The 19,091-nt window shown below is 52.8% G+C and overlaps 1 protein-coding gene across 3 annotated transcripts; it reads right to left on the minus strand.

Moving 5' to 3' along the window:
- Window positions 1–175: 175 nt before the first annotated feature.
- On the minus strand, window positions 176–17,259 carry SDCBP2 (syndecan binding protein 2). Of its 3 annotated transcripts, XM_077335998.1 has the most exons (9): window positions 15,049–17,259; window positions 10,388–10,465; window positions 9,735–9,885; window positions 8,529–8,638; window positions 7,937–8,098; window positions 7,099–7,274; window positions 5,738–5,909; window positions 4,010–4,101; window positions 176–2,888 (listed from the first exon to the last, which is right to left on the minus strand). In XM_077335998.1, the coding sequence occupies exons 2-9, from the start codon at window positions 10,439–10,441 to the stop codon at window positions 2,834–2,836; spliced, it is 972 nt and encodes a 323-aa protein (XP_077192113.1). In that variant the 5' UTR covers window positions 10,442–10,465; window positions 15,049–17,259; the 3' UTR covers window positions 176–2,833. The 3 variants fall into 3 exon arrangements, with proteins under 3 accessions (XP_077192113.1, XP_077192111.1, XP_077192114.1); XM_077335996.1 differs by lacking the exon at window positions 15,049–17,259 and having other exon boundaries at window positions 10,388–11,771; XM_077335999.1 differs by lacking the exons at window positions 8,529–8,638; window positions 9,735–9,885; window positions 10,388–10,465; window positions 15,049–17,259 and adding an exon at window positions 8,226–8,433 and having other exon boundaries at window positions 177–2,888.
- Between the last annotated feature and the right edge of the window lie 1,832 nt (window positions 17,260–19,091).

Raw genomic sequence — 19,091 nt, forward strand, 5'->3', positions numbered from 1 at the left:
CAGCAGTGGAAGGGGCTGCCTAAGGAGGTGGGGAGCTCCCCCTCACTGGCCGTCTTCAAGCAGCGGCTGGACAGATCCTTCTCCTAGATGCTTGAGGCTGATCCTGCACTGAGCAGGGGGTGGACTATATGGCCTGCATGGCCCCTTCCCACTCTAGGATTCTAGGAGTCTAGTTCAGCAGTGGAGGGGGCTGCCTCAGGAGGTGGGGAGCTCCCCCTCACTGGCCGTCTTCAAGCAGCAGATGGACAGATCCTTCTCCTGGATGCTTGAGGCTGATCCTGCACTGAGCAGGGGGTGGACTATATGGCCTGTATGGTCCCTTCCCACTCTAGGATTCTAAGATTCTTCTAAATCATCTTTCTAGCTCCGATCTACTCCACCTCTGGCCCCCAGAAGGAAGGAATGGAAGTCCCCCCCCCCCAAGTGCCACTTATCGTGTACATGAAAAATAGCATGAACTGTCTCCAATATATTGATTAGCCAATAGTCAATCTTAAGGTCACATTACAGATAAAGCCTCCCCCTTTTGGTGGGAAGAATGCACTCTACGCCTAATTGGCCCTCTTCTCCACTTGCTATTGATTCGCGTACGGAAACTGCAGCTTAACCCTTTCACGCCCGAAGGGATGGTACTTGCAAAACCCAACAGAAAGTGAAACAAACAAACAAATCTATATAGTATATTTTTAAATACAAAAAGCTGTATTGTGTTCGGGGGGCGTGTTCCTTCCCGGTGTCCTGTAACCTTTGTCTGTTTGGTGGCCGTAATAAACATCTTCTGGGTCTCAAGCCAACGGTGTCCATGTTCCATGCCAGGGCTAACCCCACAGGAGAAGCACGTTGGCCAGAGCCAGGTGGGTGTTTGACTTTCATGGCATTGGGACAGAGGCCAAGTCAGGGATGAGTCAGCCCATGAGAACGGGCCCACCAAGGAAACACTAGAAGCCCCATGTAATGACCTCCGATAAGGGGCCCATTGGGGGCCCTCAGGATGACGTTCCTTGCTCGAGTGCTGATATTTTGTGGGTATGCCAAACAATGCTCTGGGTTTGCACTGTGTTAAGTCAAATACCAGAAGCAGATGAAGAAGAGCTGGCTTTTTATACCCTACTTTTCACTTCCCAACAAACCTTTAGCCTGGGTAAAAGCATCTATGTGCAAGCACATGTTTTTAGATAGAGATGTCACTGAAGAAGCATGCCTGCCCATGAAAGCTTATCCCCAGAATAAAACTTTCTGGGTCTTCAAGATGCCCCTGGACTGATTTTGTCCTACTGCTTTGGAGGAAATTGGCGGATGCAGAAAATGTTATTGTGGAGGTAGAAAACCATGCCCTGAAAGCAAGATAATACACAGAGCAAGCAGATAAGGCAGGAGGACAAAGTTGGACTCCAGGTGCACCTTGGACCAACCAACTTGAACTCTGGGGATCAGCTTTCGTGCGCATGCACACTTCTTCCAATATCTGTGTACCCGATGCAGTGTGCATGTGCACCTAAGTGTATAACCAGAATTAAACGTGGTTGGTCTTCAAAGTGCCTCTGGACACCAACGTAGTTCTGCTGGTTCAGACTAATGCAGCGACTCCACCTTGATCCTAAAATACATCAGCGGGTCCCGGGCCTCGTGCTAAACCAAAGCCAACCTGCTCTTGTACAAAGCTGCAGGCCCCGGGAGATGCTGTATTTGTGTGACCTGGATGCAGAATGCAGGTTGAACACCCACATGGGTCTTCTACGGAAGCTGATCCTTGGTCTGCCACGGTCACTGCTGGCTCCTCCTCAACCAGGCTGGCCCCCTCCAGAATCTCAGGTCAAGGTCTTTTACGTGACCTAATACTTAATGTCGCTGGAGAAGCCGGGGATTGAAGCAGCGATCTTCTATGTCCAAAGCAGACTGTAAGAACATCAGATAAAATTGAAAGGGTACAGAGGAGAGCGACGAAGATGATCTGGGGCCAAGGGACCAAGCCCTATGAAGATAGGTTGAGGGACTTGGGAAGGTTCAGCCTGGATAAAAGGAGGTTGAGAGGGGACATGATAGCCCTCTTTAAGTATTTGAAAGGTTGTCACTTGGAGGAGGGCAGGATGCTGTTCCCATTGGAGGAACAGGACACGCAGAGGAAAGGACACGCAATAATGGGTTTAAACTACAACGATATAGGCTGGATATCAGGAAAAAAATGTTCACAGTCAGAGTAGTTCAGCAGTGGAATAGGCTGTCTAAGGAGGTGGTGAGCTCCCCCTCCCTGGCAGTCTTCAAGCAAAGGTTGGATACACACTTTTCTTGGATGCTTTAGGATGCTTAGGGCTGATCCTGCGTTGAGCAGGGGGCTGGACTAGATGGCCTGTATGGCCCCTTCCAACTCTATGATTCTATGAAGAGCCCTGCTGGATCAGACGCCTGGGCCATTGTGTCCAGTGTTCTGTCCCTCACAAGAGCCAGCCGGTTCCCCTGGAGGGCCCACAACAGGGCAGAGGCCATCTCTACCAAAGAGCCTCAGCCTCTCTCAAGTTTAAATTCAGGCTAAGTGTAAATTAGAGAAGAGGCTGCCTATCTCCTTATGCAAGGTGGCGACAATGCAGAGATGCTGTTAAGAGCCACTAGAAAATTGCACGATAGCTGTATCCCCCGGCCCATGCAACGGAGCCACCATGGGACATCTGGCAGCCCTGCCAAGGATCAGTGAAAGCATTAAAGGAATTGGTTGCATCTCTCTTCACTGCTAAATATTCTCCGAGGAGAAGCACCGGTCCTTTGAGTCATTCTGTCGGGGTCTGTGGTGGTTCATGTCATAAGAGAGAGGAGGCGCACACGAAAATCTTCACCAGCTTTAAACATCGGGGACGGAGTGATCCATAGTTGCTTTCAGAAGCCCCGGAGAAAGCCTTGTGAGAGAAAGGAAGAGATTCGGAGAATCAGATCTAGGTTTTATAAAATAGCACAACACAGCCTCACGAGGGTGACGGAAGAACTGGCTTTGGGGGGCATTTCCTTGTCTGGTCACCCACAGCTCGTAACGACTCACCAGCAGGCAAATGTACTTTTCAGTCAGTGGTTCCAGAAGCACAGAGCAGGCCCTAGAGTCGCCTCACCCAGGGGTCCCCAAACTTTTTGAGCAAACACGCACACGTCTGTCGATTTGGGCTGATCCTGCGTTGAGCAGGGGGTTGGACTAGATGGCCTGTATGGCCCCTTCCCACTCTAGGATTCTAGGAGTCTATGATCTATTAATCCAGGGGACCCACAGTCCCACCTGGGGACTAGCATCCTTAAGAATGTCACCAGCTCTGGATTGGGAAATACCTGGAGGCTTTGGACGTGGAGCTGGGAGTTTGTTTTGCAGGCCCTGTGGAAAGCTGACCATTCTGCAGGGCCCTCAGCTCTTCCAGGAGCTCCTTCCACCAAAAAGGCCCTGGTCCTGGTCAAGGCCAGGAGAATATCCCGGGGGCCCAGGACCACCAGCAGATTCGTACCCACAGAGCGGGATTTGGGGCAGGGAGTCTAATGCTATGGAGTCCCCCCTCCCAAGCAGCCCTTTTCTCCAGGGGAACGGATCTCTGTTGACTGTCAGTGAGCTATAATTCCAGGGGATCTCCAGGCCTTTCCTGGAAACTGGCATCCCTAGAAACAAGCTTGGCGTGCCCACCTCCCCAAACTGATAGATCCGAGAGCATTCTTCCAACCTCACACAGTAAGTAAAGAGATTAATTTGATTAACAAGCATCAAACTTGTGTTTTGTCTGCTCAAAACTTGCCCAGCCATTGGTAGGGCTGCCAACCTCCAGGGGAGGTCTCCCAGGATTGCAACGGACCTCCTGGTGACAAGATCCTGCCCCTGGAGAAAGTGGCTGCTTTGGGGGCTGGACAAAGGCACTCTGCCCCACTGAAATCCCTCCTTTCCCAAATCCCACCCTCCCAGGCTCCACCCCTAAAATCTCCAGGTGTGTCCCAACTGGTTGTTGGCAACCCGGCTGCTGCCCTTCGCTGGCTCTCCCGAGCTGCTTACTTTTTGACCATGTGCTCGTAGATCACGGCAGGGATGATCGTGAGGGTGACCACGTTGCCGGCATTGGTCAGGATGTCCGTGATGTCCCTGTCCTGGAGAAAGGAGAGTGGAAGACATTGAGCACTGCAGGAGCAGAGAGCGGTTTGGAGCACAAAAGAGCATCACACTATCCTATAAACCTGCTCTGCTAAAAACGGATGTTTACTGACATTTAGGGTTGCCAGCTCCAGACTGGGGAAACCTGGAGACTTTGAGGGTGGAGGCCACAGAGGGCGGGGTTTGGGGAGGGGGGGGCTATTCCAGGTGGGTAGCCATGTCAGCTGGTAGGAGCAGATCAAAACTTGAGTCCGGTAGCACCTTGGGCTCCAAAGGGATTTTCCTGATTAAAGCTGTCAGAAGTAAAGCTCTCTTCATCAGATACCAGCTGGGGCCCAGAGATCTTCTGGCATTACGACTGACCTCCAGGCCTCAGAGACCGGTCCGCTGGAGGAGACCGGAGCTTTGGAAGGGGGGCTCTGAGAAATGGACATGGAGGCTCCAGGACATTCGGAAATGGTCAGCCGTTGCCTTCCTCTGCATAGCAGCCCTGGACTTCCAAGTGGTCTTCCATCCTAATCTCTGCTGGGCTTCCAAGATCTGATGACCTTGGGTTAGCCTGAGCCATTTGGATCAGGGCAGAGTTAAACTGAGGGTCTGCATAGCAGCCCTGGACTTCCAAGTGGTTTTCCATCCTAATCTCTGCTGGGCTTCCAAGATCTGATGACCTTGGGTTAGCCTGGGCCATTTGGATCAGGGCAGAGTTAAACTGAGGGTCTGCGTAGCAACCCTGGATTACTGGGTGGTCTCCCATTCTTGTATTAATCAGGGCTGACCCTGCTAAGCTTCTGAGATCTGACAAGACTGGCCTAACCTGGGCCATGCAGAAGAGGGCAGAGTTCAGGTGAGGTGGTGGGCCCTTGCCTGCCTCTGCGTAGCAACCCTGAGGTTTCCTACAGGTCTCCCACCTGAATACTAACCAGGGCTAACCCTGCTTCGCTTCTGAGACCTGGGCCTAATCTGCACGGAGATTTTATTCTGATCCCAGGTCGATTCAGTCCCTGCCGTCTCCACTGAATGCGATTTCCATTTCTATTTTCTCCGATTTAAATTTTCCCTCTGCAACAAGCATGATTGATCTGAAATGACCCTACCTTTTCCCTGCAATATCCTAGAGTGGCTACAACCCTCAATATTTGAAAAATCGGCATGAGAGAGCATGCAGATCTCTGCCTGTTCCGAACTTGCTGCTGAGCCTCTGAGGTAGAGAAGCCCTGATTGGCCAAGGCTTCAGTCCAAAGGCTTCCTCATTCCCAGGATGCAAGCTTGCCTTAAAGGGGAAGCCCGAACTTCTCTCAGCAGAGATTTGCCTCTTGGATTTATTCTTCCTTCTCTGCTGTCTCCAATACTCTCCCCCCCCCCCTTCAAGAAAAGAAAGAGGCTCCTGCTGTGCTTGGCTTCCTCCCACCCCCCTTCTGAGCTTCCCTAACCATGTGCAGAACACTTTTCTGCTTCAATGGGGGGGGGGGGGGGGAGGAAGACCAGAGTTCAAATCAATCAGGATTCAGCAGGATCCACAACGGAATAAACCAAGTAAGTGCAGATTCAGCCCTGCCTAGCCTGGGCCATCCAGGCCAGGGCTTGAACGAATGTGCCCCTTCGCTCCTAACCCCTACCGTCCCGCATCCTCACCTTGAGGCCGATGACGTTCTGCCCGTTGACCTCGCAGATGTAGTGGTGGGTGAGGAGCCCGTTTCGGGCCGCAGAGCTCCCTCTGACGACGGAGGCGACCTGCCCCTTCTTGATGACAAAGCCCACGTGGCCGGAGCTGTCCTTGTGCAGGGTCACCGTGCGCTGGAAAGGCCTGCGGGACACGGTGCCTCAGTGGAGGTGGCCCGAGAGAGGCTGGCCACACACGTCTGCCAACCGCTGACCCTTTTCCCTGGGTCACGACTGACGGGAGAGAGGAACTTGCCCTGCCGGCCGCCTCCACCACAAGGTGCCAATGTGGCCGAGGAGAGATTTGCAGCCCAGGTGGAGACAACCTCCCCAATTCCTTCCCCTCCCCAAATCTCCAGGGATTTCCCATCCCAGCACTGGCCCCTCTAATTCTGGCACTTTTCCACCGGGGGAAGGAATCTGTTTCAGCTCCCGCCCCCCGAGAAGAGGGAAGCAACTTTAGGGGTCCTTGGTAAACCATAACCCCATCCACTCTCCTCTCTCCCTTCCCCAGATCCCAAATTCACATGAACACACACGGTGCTGCCTTCTGCTGAGTGAGACCATCAAAGTCAGTATTGTCTGCTCAGGCCAGCAGCCGCTCTCCTGTGTCTCAGGCAGAGGTCTTTCCCACCACTTCCTGCCTGTTCCTTGTCACTGGAGATGCCGGGGATTGAACCTGGGACCTCCTGCATGACAAGCAGAGGCTCTTCCACTGAGCCACAGCCCTTTCCCAAACGGTAGTCCCAAAAGCAGGGTCACACACCTTCAGCCAGCGTGAGGCCCTAACTTCTAGAAGGTAAAGGTAAAGGTATCCCCTGTGCAAGCAGCGAGTCATGTCTGACCCTTGGGGTGACGCCCTCCAGCGTTTTCATGGCAGACTCAATATGGGGTGGTTTGCCAGTGCCTTCCCCAGTCATGACCGTTTACCCCCCAGCAAGCTGGGTACTCATTTCACCGACCTTGGAAGGATGGAAGGCTGAGTCGACCTTGAGCCGGCTGCTGGGATCGAACTCCCAGCCTCATGGGTAGACAGCTTCAGACAGCATGTCGGCTGCTTTACCACCCTGAGCCACAAGAACTCACACCCAGTTCAGAAAAAAAGCACAGCAGTCTTTTTGAAGAGCTCTCAGGTAGCGGTTGTATGTACATTGTGTGTGTGTGTGTATGTGAGAGAGAGAGAGAGAGAGAGACAGAGACAGAGACCCAGAGTGAGACAGAGAGAGACAGAGGGAGAGACAGAGACAGAGAGACTGAGATAAATAGAAACAGAGAGACAGAGACAAGGAGACAGAGAGAGACAGAGAGAGAAACATGGCTTCCCTTATTCTTACCTATCTCGAACCACCATGACGATTTTCTCCGGGGAAGCCTTCTTCAGCGCCTTCTTTGCCCGCTCTGTGCTCCACCCAGCGCAGTCCTTCCCATCGATCTGGAGGACCTGATCCCCAAAGCGCAGGCCCACCAGGGCTGCCGGAGAGTTGGCCTTGACCAGCTGCACAAACATCCCCTGCGGCAGACGAGGAGGCTGTGAGAGGAGCCCGGAGGCTTAAGCTGGGGAGCGAGGCCAGCATGGGGCCCGAGAGAGCCCTGGAGATTTAGGGGGCGGAGCCCGGGGAGGGAGGGGCCTGGGAAGAGGCGGGACTTCAGTGGCGTACAATGTCATGGAGCCCACCCTCCAAAGCAGCTGAGATGAAATTGCAATTGCAGGAGATCTCCAGTTGCTGACTGGAGGTTGGCAACTCTGCCTAGGATGCCATGCTCAGGAAAAACACTTCTGCATCCCTTTCTCTGGCTGTTTGCGGGACGCAGACATAAAATCACAGAAAGGGTGTTGGGATAGTTAATTGCTGGCTGCCGGGATGGACCAGGGAAGATTCGGGAGAGGCTACAGCCCCCTAGGACAGGGGTAGTCAACCTGTGGTCCTCCAGATGTCCATGAACTACAATTCTCATGAGCCCCTGCCAGCAAACGCCAGCGTTTGCTGCCAGGGGCTCATGGGAATTGTAGTCCATGGACATCTGGAGGACCACAGGTTGACTACCCCTGCCCTAGGAGACGGGACTTCTCCGTACATATAGTGGAGGTGGGGGTGGGGGACAAAATCCTTAAGGTTACCAGCCTTCAGGTGGGCACAAAAGGAAACATTTGGGAAGACAAGAGTAAAGCACCTGATCGATGCTTCTCAGCCGTAGTCCCATCTTCCCGCGCTCGTCTTTGCAGAGATGGATCTCCCGCAGGCCTGGCTTGATCTCCGCCCGACGCAGGCCCAGGTTGTTTCCTGTCACGGGGGCGGCCATCCCGCCAGGTGCAGGCCCACCTGAGGCCACCTCCTGGCCCAGAATCCACAATCAGAGAGAGACACACGGAGACAGAGAGACAGAGAGAGAGCAACGTTCAGCCCAGCTCTTGATAGGGTTTCCAGCCTCACAGGTTTGTGAACACCTGGCTGAGAAATACCTGGAGATTGAAGGTGGAGCCTGGGGAAGATCAGAGAGCCCACCCTCCAAAGTAGCCATTTTCTCCAGGGGAATAGGTCTCTGTGGTTTAGGGACTGAGTCTTGATTCTGGAAGATCTTCTGGTCACACTTGGGGGTGGGCCACCCCTGGTCCTTGCTGGCAGAGTTTTAATATGCAAAGAGGAGAAGAGCACCAGGAATTTGGGAGGGAAAGAGGTGGAGCTGGCATGGCTATTCCCCCCCCCCCCCGCCACTTGCCCCGCCGCCGCCCTGTGCAAACTCCGCTTGCCGAGCGATCCCTTACGTGGCTGCCTGTGGGGAGGAGCGCCAGGTTCCTCTGGACCTCCTCGCTGGAAAGGGAGAGCCCCATGTAATCGTTGAGGTCGGAAAGATTGGGGTACAGCACGGGCGGGCCTGGAAAGAAGCAGAAAGGGGAGGGTCAGTTCAGAGGGGAAAGCTGCCAATATTTGCGCGCGCACACACACACACACACGGGTAGCACAGCACTCTGAGATTCACAAAAAGGTCGCCTCCGGACCTCACAGCTGTTCGTCATCTCATTGGCTGTCTCTTTAGGGGTGTTGGGGCTCACGATAAATTGCAGGGAACAGAACTTTCATGCCCTGGAGGGCCCAGACCAGCTTGACCTCATCAGATCGCAGAAATAAGCAGGGTCAGTTCTGTTTAGGACTCAGATGGGAGACCTAGAAGGAGGACGAGGGTTGCTATGCAGAGGCAGGCAATGGACAAAACCGCCTCTACTTCTTGGTTCTCTTGGCCCAGAAGAGTCGGTTTCTTGTGCCCTGCTTTTCACTGCCTGAAGGATTCCCAAAGCAGCTTATGATCCCTTCAATACACACCCTGTGAGGTAGGTGGGGCTGAGAGAGCTCTGAGAGATCTGTGACTGGCCCAAGGTCACCCAGCTGGCTGCATGCGGAGGAGTGGGGAATCCAACCCGGTTCTTCAGATTAGAGGCTGCCACTCTTAGCCACGATGCCGTGCTGGCTGTCTCACCAGGGCAGTCGAGTTTTGGAGATGCCTGGAGATTGGGGGGAGGGGAGCCTGGGGAGGGCAGGGACCTCAGTGGGGCACAATGCTGTTGAGTCCACCCTTCAAAGCATCCATTTTCTCCAGGGGAGCTGATCTCTGCATTTTGGAGATGATCTGGAATGCCTGGAGAACTCCAGGTCCCACCTGGAGGTTGGCATCTCCAGATATACTAATCAGAACAGTGTTCTTGGTTGTGAGGAAGACTCCAGTCATGGTTAAGTCTACCTTGTCCTCGGCCACAAAATGGCTGCCTAGGGCTTCACTCCAGTCACACGCTGAACGCCAGATGGGCAGCTGCTATCAAATATCCTGCCAATCAAATATCCGACACCCAATCAGAATCCTAGCTAAGCAAAAGCTGCTCTTGGCCTCGCCCACTTTCTAAGAACTCTTGATGAGCGCCCTGTTGGGGACACCTGCTTTAAGGGCCCTTTTAATCTCTCTCTCTCGGATGAATTACCATCTCCTTGGGAGGTCTCAGACTTCTCTTCCGGAGGGTCCCCAGCAGCTGAAGCCGAAACCACATGAGAATCTGGGACCGGCTCTGGAAGCGGGACAGAGACGGCAGCTGGCACAGAGACAGGAGCCTGGGGGGCTGTGCTGGCCTGGGCCTAAAACGACAAAAGGGAACAGAACTTTGGTACAGATCTCTGGACACGCTTGGGTCCACTGGTGGCTCAGGGCCACGGAAGTCGGCTGCTCCCCGGGGCTGGCACCGCCCCCTAGAGGCCGCCAGCTCCTCTCAGCCTCTGCCCCCACCTTGGGCCACCTCCTTCACCCAGTGGCTGCTGCCAGCTTGTTATTACAGCCACCACCTCCTCGTGGGCACCGCCGACGCCTTGGGGTGCCCCCTCCTCATCCTGGCACCTGCCAGTTCCTCGGGGCCACCGCCTCCTCGGGGCCAACCGCTGCCAGCCGCTGCCAGCCGGGTGAAGCAGGAGCCTGGGCAGGACTCGGTGGCTGGTGGGGAGTGTGTGGCTGCCAGGTGGTGCACGCCTCTTAGCCAGGTTTTGGGGTGGGCGCTGCAGGGGCCGGCCCAATCCGGGCACGGCCAGCTGTCCGGAGGGGGGAGGGCTGGCACATCAAGAACCGGTTGAAACGGAAGGTCCTCACCTTCAGCACCTGGTCCACCCTCAGGTCCTCGAGCGATGGGTACAAAGTTGCCATGGTCACCGTCTCCACGCGGTTCACCTGTAAAAGGGCAGAGGTGGGTCTGTAAGAACAGAATAAGCGGAGCCCAATCATAGAGTGGGAAGGGACCTCCAGGGTCATCTAGTCCAACCCCCGGCAGAATGCAGGAAACTCACAACTACCTCCCCACCCACGGTGACCCCAATTCTATGCCCAGATGATGCCCCCTCAAAAAAAAGAAAACCAGAATCCCTGGCCAATCTGGCCTGAAGGAAATTCACTTCTTAACTCGAAAGTAGTGATCGGCATTTCCCTGGGCAGGTAAGGGAGGGCCACAAGAGCCAAGCAATGACCCAATCCCTTCCTGCCCACCCACTCACAATTTGCCTAAGTTCATAAAATCAGCATTTCAGCAAGGTGACTTCCAAAGAGGGAGAACCCACCACCTCCCGGGGAAGCCTGTTCCACTGAGAAACTGCTCTCGCTGTCAGGAACTTCTTCCGGATGTTGAGATGGAATTTCTTTTGAATTAATTTTAAGCCATTGGTTCTGGTCTGACTCTTTGGGGCAACAGAAAAGCCCAGCCTCCTGTCTCATGTGGTGGCCAGCCAGTTCCTCTGGGAGGCCACCAACAGGACAGAGAGGCCAAGATCTTCGTAAGAGCACCAGAAGAGTCCTGCTGGATCAGACCAGGGGTCTGTCCAGTCCAGCCTCCCGTCTCATATAACAGTTCCCCTGGAGAACATGGCAGCTTTGTAGATTGGACTCCTGGGCATGATGTCCTGCCCTTCCCGAGCCAAAGTGGTTAAGAGTGGCAGCTTCTAAACCGGTGAGCCAGGTTTGATTCCCCTCTCCTCCACATGCAGCCAGCTGGCTGACCTTGGGCCAGTCACAGCCCTGATAGGGCAGTTCTCACAGAGCAGTCCTGTCAGGGCTCTCTCGGTCCTACCTACCTTGCAGGGTGCCTACCATGGGGAGAGGAAGAGAGGGCAATTATAAGCCACTTTGAGATTCCTTTGGGTAGTGAAAAGCAGGGTATAACAACCAACTCTTCTTCTTCCCAGGGTGCACCCTCAAATCTCCAGGAATTTCCTGACTTGAGATGGCAACCCCTAAAATCTCCCACCGCAAAGCTGCTGTATTTTAAAGCCAGAGTCAATTTTCCATCGATACACGAAGGAAACTGTTTACAAATTGATGTTGTGGGTGGAAAGTACAACGTTGGCTGGAATCCTGGAAGAGCCTGTATTTTGTCTTTTGACTCACAGACACGGCATTAAGCAGCTCTGGCTGCAATCTCGTATCCATGCGCATCACTGCACCTCAACCGGAACGCTCCTGGCTAAGAGATAACGTCTCCCAGACGCTGGGGGGGGGGAGGGATTATATAACGGCAGGATTTTTAAAATGCAATCCAGAAGCAACAGGAATTGGCGCTTTTCAAGACTTTGCCAATTCCGGACATCGCCAGCGTGAAGATATCAAGCTGCTTAGTACTGAATCTCACGTCTATCAAAGCCAGTATTGTCGACTCAGACAGGCAGCTGCGCTCCAGGGTCTCGGACAAAGGGCTCTCCCATCCCCTCCTGCCTGGTCCTCTTTAACTGGAGATGCTGCCGGGGATTGAACCGGGGACCTTCTGCCTGCCAAGCAGAGGCTCTGCCACTGAGCCAGGGTCTCAGGCCAAGGTCTTCCCCATCCCCTCCTGCCTGGTCCCTTTTAACTGGAGATGCCGGGGATTGAACCTGGGACCTTCTGCCTGCCAAGCAGAGGCTCTGCCACTGAGCCAGGGTCTCAGGCCAAGGTCTTCCCCATCCCCTCCTGCCTGGTCCTTTTTAACTGGAGATGCCGCGGATTGAACCTGGGACCTCCTGCCTGCCAAGCAGAGGCTCTGCCACTGAGCCAGGGTCTCAGGCCAAGGTCTTCCCCATCCCCTCCTGCCTGGTCCTTTTTAACTGGAGATGCCGGGGATTGAACCGGGGACCTCCTGCCTGCCAAGCAGAGGCTCTGCCACTGAGCCAGGGTCTCAGGCCAAGTTATTTCCCATCCCCTCCTGCCTGGTCCTTTTCCCTGGAGATGCTGCTGGGGATTGAACCGGGGACCTTCTGCCTGCCAAGCAGAGGCTCTGCCACTGAGCCAGGGTCTCAGGCCAAGGTCTTTCCCATCCCCTCCTGCCTGGTCCTTTTCCCTGGAGATGCTGCTGGGGATTGAACCGGGGACCTTCTGCCTGCCAAGCAGAGGCTCTGCCACTGAGCCAGGGTCTCAGGCCAAGGTCTTTCCCATCCCCTCCTGCCTGGTCCTTTTCACTGGAGATGCTGCTGGGGATTGAACTGGGGACCTTCTGCCTGCCAAGCAGAGGCTCTGCCATTGAGCCACAGTCCCTCCCCTGAGCCACTAACCCTCCACCTTCTGATGTTCTTCTGTTCTGCAGAACCACTCCTGCCCACACATGCTCTCCTCTAGCAAGAGTGTTGTGGTAGAAGCTTGCCAGAGGCATGTGCAGGGTGTGGTAGCTCTGTTATCATGGGCATAAGCAAGGACAACTGGAAGCTCTGAGATGGAAACATGAGATTGACAGCAGTTCTGCGCACACTGCAGAGTCTTGGCTTCACCTTGGAGGTGGTACCTTGTGGCTTGATGAGCTTGATGCTTCAGGGAAATGATTTGGCCCAGCTACTCTGCAGGTCTCCATCCTTTCCAGAGAGCTGTCACACACAAACACATGAAGCTGCCTGATACTCAAGCAGACTCTTTACTCTGCTCTGGTTCGGCCTCCCTTGGAGTCCTGTGTTCAGTTTTGGGCACCCCAGTTGAAGAGGAATGTACAAACTGGAGCATGTCCAGAGGAGGACAACAAAGATGGGGAGGGGTTTGGAGACCAAGACGTATGAAGAAAGGATGGGGGAGCTTGGTCTGTTTAGCCTGGAGAGGAGACGACTGAGAGGGGATCTGATAACCATCTTCAAGTATTTAAAAGGGTGCCATGTAGAGGATGGAGCAGAGTTGTTCTCTCTTGCCCCGGAAGGACGGGCCAGAATGAATGGGATGAAATTAATCCAAAGGAAATTCCGTCTAAACCTCCGGAAGAAGTTCCTGACAGTCAGAGCAGTTTCTCAGTGGAACAGGCTTCCTCAGGAGGTGGTGGGCTCTCAATCTTTGGAAATTTTTAAACAGAGGCTGGAGAGCCAGCTGACGGAGAGGCTGATTCCGTGAAGGCTCAAGGGGGTGGCAGGTGACAGTGGATGGGCAATAGGGTTGTGAGTGTCCTGCACAGTGCAGGGGTTTGGACAGGATGACCCAGGAGGTCCCTTCCAACTGTAGGATTCTATGATTCTAGACCACTAGTCCATCTTGTCTACTCAGCCTGGCAGCAGCTCTCCAGGGTCTTGCCCAGAGGTTTTTCCCAACACCACCGTTGAGTCCTTTTATCTGGGGATGCCAGGGGTTGAACCTGGGTCTTTCTGCCTGCCAAGCTGAGGTTCTTCCTCTCAACCATGGTCCCTCCCTTGATTAGAACTCTCACATGTACCTGCTTTAGACTGAATCACATCCTTGGTACATCAAGGTGAGCATTGTCAACTCAGGCTGGCAGCAGCACTCCAAGGCAGAGGTCTTCCATGCACCTGCCACCCAATCCGTTTAGACTGGAGGTGCCGGGGATCGAACCTGGGACTTTCTGCGTGCCAAGCAGAGGCTCTGCCGCTGAGTCACCACCCTTCCCCTACACGTACTGATCCGGTGTGCAAGTGATGTTAGTAATCCTGCCATTCAACGTGACATCACCAGGAGTCAACCCGTGACCTCATCCGGCACCACCCAATGTGGTTTAGAGTTCGCAATGATGGGAAGTTGGACCCTCCCATGAAATATTTGGCTTGAGGTCTGTCTGTATAGGGGAGGGCGCTTCTACTGAGGTCTACGGAGAAGAGCTAAGGGGCTGTTAGAAAAGTTTCCGCTGAAGCATCTCATACCTCCCATAGAAGATTCTTTGTCTAGACAGGAGGCTGTATCCCAGCTAGGCTTGCCAATCTCCACCTTGGGGCTGGAGACCTCCTGGAATTACAACTGGTCTCCAGTCTCTGGGACTTGAGGACGTTCTTCCAGGCAGAGCTGCCTCCTCTGCAATCCCCAGACTCCCCAGATCTCCAGGAATCTCCCAGCTCAGCGTTGGCAGCTCCAGTTCTGGCACTTTGTTCAGATATTGGTGACCTTTTCCACCGGGGGGGGGGAATATTTCTGTTTTTAAAACCAGAGATGCCGGGGATCGAACCTGGGACCTTCTGTGTGCCGAACGGGTGCTCTTCCACGGAATCACAGCCTCTCCCCAGAAAGGTCTTCCATGTCTCCTCCTCCTCCTCCTACCTGGTCCTTTTAACTAGAGATGCCGAGGACTGAACCTGGGACTTTCTGCATGCCAAGCAGGTGCTTTGCTGGTGTGCCACAGCTCCCCCCCAAAAAAAAACTCTTCTATGAAATACAGGAACCGCTACTGAAAACAGACACCCAGGGAGTTTTCAAACCTCATCTGAATCTCAGACCACAGCAAATAATAATAATTTTTAAAAAGAGAGAAAGGAAGAGCCCCAGCATGCCTTACTCTCTTGGCTTACCTTCTCTCCCCCCTCCAGTAAATCGTTCCTTACCTGCCCGGGGCCTCAGGTGAGACTGCCGTTCCTGGCTTCTGCGGTCCAAGTTTTCTCTTCCGTTTTGGCCCGGGGCCGAAGCTGAGGCTTGCAGTGCTGGGAGGAGCCCACAGCTGGTCGGGAAGTGAAACTGGGCGCAGAAGGGCTGAGGATGCCTCTCAGGTGACGGGCGAGAGAACCAGTCCACGACAGACGTGTGATGCAAGCTTTGCGTAGGTGTCTCTTTGCAGAAGCCTCCGGGGCGGGTGGCTGTCCAAGTCTGCCGTAGCAGAACTGAACTGGAGTCCAGCAGCACCTTTGAGACTGGGGTTGCCAGCTTCCAGGGGAAGGCTGGAGAACTCCTGGAATGATCACTAGAATGTCACCTTAAGGTGACAAAGGTCAGGTCTCTGGGAGAAAATGGCCACTTTGGAAGCGGGTCTCTGTGGCATTAGACCCCATGGAAGTCCCTCCCCTCCCCCAAATCCCACCCTCCTTAGGCTCCGCCTCCAATTCTCCAGGTGTTTTCCAACGTGGAGCTGGCAACCTCATTTGAGACCAGCCCAATTATCTAGGCCCTAGGCTTATAAGCTCCTGAGAGTCAAGATGCACTTCATCAGATATTTGATTCACAAAAGTATCTACCCCAGAAAAATTGTGTTGGTCTTTTACTGTGCTATTAAATTATATTCCCACATACACAGACACGTAAAAGAGAGGAGCTGTTTTCTTGTACCCTACTTTTTATCTCACAGGGGCATACAATCCCTTCCTCTCCCCACAGCAGAACCCTGTGAAGTAGGTGGGGCTGAGAGAGCTCTGAGAGAACTGTGACTGGCCCAAGGATCCATACAGGGGAGAAAAGTGGAGCGCAAATACCTAAATAAAGAAAAGTTCCATCAAAACAGCCAGGGTCTCAGTCCTGTTTTCCACCTGCCTTGGGGACGAGGGTACATCTGTTCTATTCTTCACCTGCCTCTCCTGCAGCATCTTCCATAGCCTGGCAGGTAATCTCCAAATTCCAGATTCCAAATCTCTAAATTCCAGATTTTGGCTGCCCAAGGGAGGCACCACGAAGATCGCACCACATAACCATTAGAGCCCTCTTTCTCGCCCTTTTTACCATTGACTGCCCCTTGAAACATTCCTCAGGCTTCAAGAAACCGTGACACAAAATAGGGTTGGGAAGCCGAACTAAGGACACGCCCACCCAGGGCCCCTCCCCTTCCCACCCCTTCCAGGCCCATCACTGGCCAATTTGGGGAGGGGTAGGTGGGTTGACATGACCATACGTGGTCATATCACCTGATAAATGTCTAACAAGTTTAAAAATATATATTAAAAAATTACCTTCCACCCATTTGGGGAACGCTTCCAGGGTTGCGAAGAAACCCCAGTGTTTCAACCGAAACCCTGTGTTAGAGGCATTGCAAAATCACTCTGCCTTGCCTTGGGTAAGTCAGAGTTCCTAAGTCATTCTTCCGCACGATCGTATGTGGTAATGTTAAGCAATTTATCTCCACCATGATTATAACAGCTGAGGCAAAGGAGAAGACGCTGTCCTAGGATCTCACCCCGTCAATTATGTTTTTCTCAATTGTGATTCCAGGATTGCAAGACGGATTGATCAACTCCTTCTTGGTTCGCTAACCCACACAAGGTGGAATCTTAAGTTCATTTTGACTAACCCAAGGTCAGAGGGACGATTCTGTTTACTTCGAAGCCCAGCTTTTGAACGCTGAACACTGGATTGCGTGTAGATCAAGAAACGTTGATTACTTTCCAAGTGAGAAGGCCTCTCTTTGCCCTGGAGAGACTTTGAGAATCCCTTGCAAGGGCTAACATGTTCCCACACTCATCAGAGAACTGAAATGGGATAGCCACATCGGTCATGATACCCTAGCCTTGACAGCCAGCATAGAGCAGCGGTTAAGAGGAACAGTTGCTGAACCGCGATTTGAGTGTGATTCGGCCAGGCAGGGATCAAGCAGTTTAAAGGGATGGATATTTTCCTTTTCTGCCTGTTCCATGGTCGGGGAGGGATGTTGAGGTATGAATCTGCTGGTGGTCCCAGGGCCCCGGGAAGTACACCTGGCCTCAGCCAGGGCCTTTTCAGTCCTGGCCCCAACCTGGTGGAATGAACTCCCGGAAGAGCTGCGGGCCCTGTGGGAGCTTTTGGCGTTCCGCAGGGCCTGTAAGACGGAGATCTTCTGCCAGGCGTTTGGTTCAGGCCGGGTGGAAGGACCGGGGTTATAAGATCGGGTCACACACATACACCCTGGGTTTCTGGACTGTGACTGTGCCCGGATCCATTGGGCCATCAATGCCCCCTGTTTTTACATCGTCAGTTGATATTTACTGCACACCATACTGTATCTAATGCACTAAGACATTCATTGGGAGTGATTATATGTATTTTAATCACCATCGTTTTTGTATTTTTCGGGTCTTGTGAGTTATGATATTTTATGGTTCTTATGGTGTTTTCATGCTATGTTGTATTGTAAACCACCATGAGCCGGCTGTGCTGAGAGTGGCAGTATAAAAATATAATTAATAAATAATAATAAAGACACCAAATTTGCAGTGCAGCAGTGGAGCCTGTCCTTAAAAGAGCCCCCGAGTTTCCCAAAGATTGGACTAGGGGTCCAATTCTATGGGCACCCAAAGATTTTGGTTTTGACCTTTAAGGCCTTACGCAGGTTGGGCCCCACATACATGAGGGACTGCCTATTGCCCCATGCCCCCCGCAGGGCTTTACGCTCTGAGGGTGAGAATTTACTGGTTCTTCCCGGCCCCAAAGAAGCACTCCTGGTCTCAACCAGGGCCGGGGCCTTTCGGTCCTGGCCCCTACCTGGTGGAAGGAGCTCCCGGGTGATCTGCGGGCCCTGTGGAACCTTGCTGTCTTCCGCAGGGCCTGCAAAACGGAGCTCTTCCGCCAGGTCTATGGTTGAGGCCAGGTTAGTGCAGGAAGAGCAATTGGGGTCCCCCTGTTGCCAACAACGGACACCATCTGATTTGTCTCTCCCCTCTCCTCCCTCTAGTAGATTAATAGGGGGGTTTGTGGGTTCTGCCATCTTTACTTGCTGCTGATTGTTGCTGTTATAGTCCTTTTAATGGGGTTTTAATGGGTTTTTAATGGGGTTTTTAGTGGGACATATGTAAACCACTACGATCCTTTGGGAGTGGCGGTCAATAAATTAAATAAATAAATAAAATAAATAAGAGGGTGCCCCATCTGGCTTCCATTGTTTCCAATGGCGAGGGGGGAAAAGACAAGAACAGAGAATCTTTCCCCCTTGCCATCAGAAACAATACAAGTCGCATAGGGCACCATCTTTGGGTGCCCCTAGAATTAGACCCCCTGGTCCAATCTTTTTGAAACTTGGGGGGTTCTTTTGAGGAAAGACTACTGCAGCTATGCTGCAAATTTGATGCCACTTCCTTAAACCTCTATCCTCCCAGACCATGGAATACACAGAAAGGAAAACATTCTCGTTGGTGACGAATCGCATTGGACTCATCTGAATCTGAGGCAAGGAAGGATGATTCAGGCGGAATCGTTCAACCCGAATCCGAAATAATCCGATTTCTTTTCTTTCTTTCTTTTTTGCACATATCCTAGTGGCAGGATTTGGATAAACTCGGCAACTTCAGGTTGTGCAGTTATGAAGAAACTGTTGAAATATGCAGCATCTGCAGTGTGCATGATTCAGCAGCATAAGAAGAATATCGTGCAGAGGGCATCAGAGGATGTGTATTTAGCATGGTTAGATTAGGAACTTCCTGATATTTTTCAAATAATTTCTTCCTTTGTCCTGATTGGCTCAATTGGAGACTTCCAGCTCCTCTGAGCACACTTCCTCCCTGCTTGCCTCTGGAACAGCAGAAGGACTGCAAGGCAACTGCACAGTCAGACAGATAGTTAGGTCTCGCCTCTTTCTCTTTCTATACAAATTTGTTTCTAAATAAAACTATTGTGTTTTTTAAGCGGCATTATGTTCTGCTCTCCTGACAATCTCAGCTCTGCCCACAATACCGTGAAAAGGTCTGTATGAGATAGC

The sequence above is a fragment of the Paroedura picta genome, chromosome 4 (genome assembly GCF_049243985.1).
Source record: "Paroedura picta isolate Pp20150507F chromosome 4, Ppicta_v3.0, whole genome shotgun sequence".
NCBI lineage: Eukaryota > Metazoa > Chordata > Lepidosauria > Squamata > Gekkonidae > Paroedura > Paroedura picta.

Bases quoted from the DNA above. Each gene is read 5' to 3' on its own strand.
- SDCBP2 (XM_077335996.1), bottom strand. From the start codon at position 10,546: ATGACCCTGGAGGTCCCTTCCCACTCTATGATTGGGCTCCGCTTATTC. The intron at 8,639-9,734 runs GTAATTCATCCG...GCTTCTTTCCAG, and splicing joins TGAGACCTCCCAAGGAGATG to GCCCGCCCGTGCTGTACCCC. The intron at 8,099-8,528 runs GTAAGGGATCGC...ATTCTGGGCCAG, and splicing joins TCCTCCCCACAGGCAGCCAC to GAGGTGGCCTCAGGTGGGCC.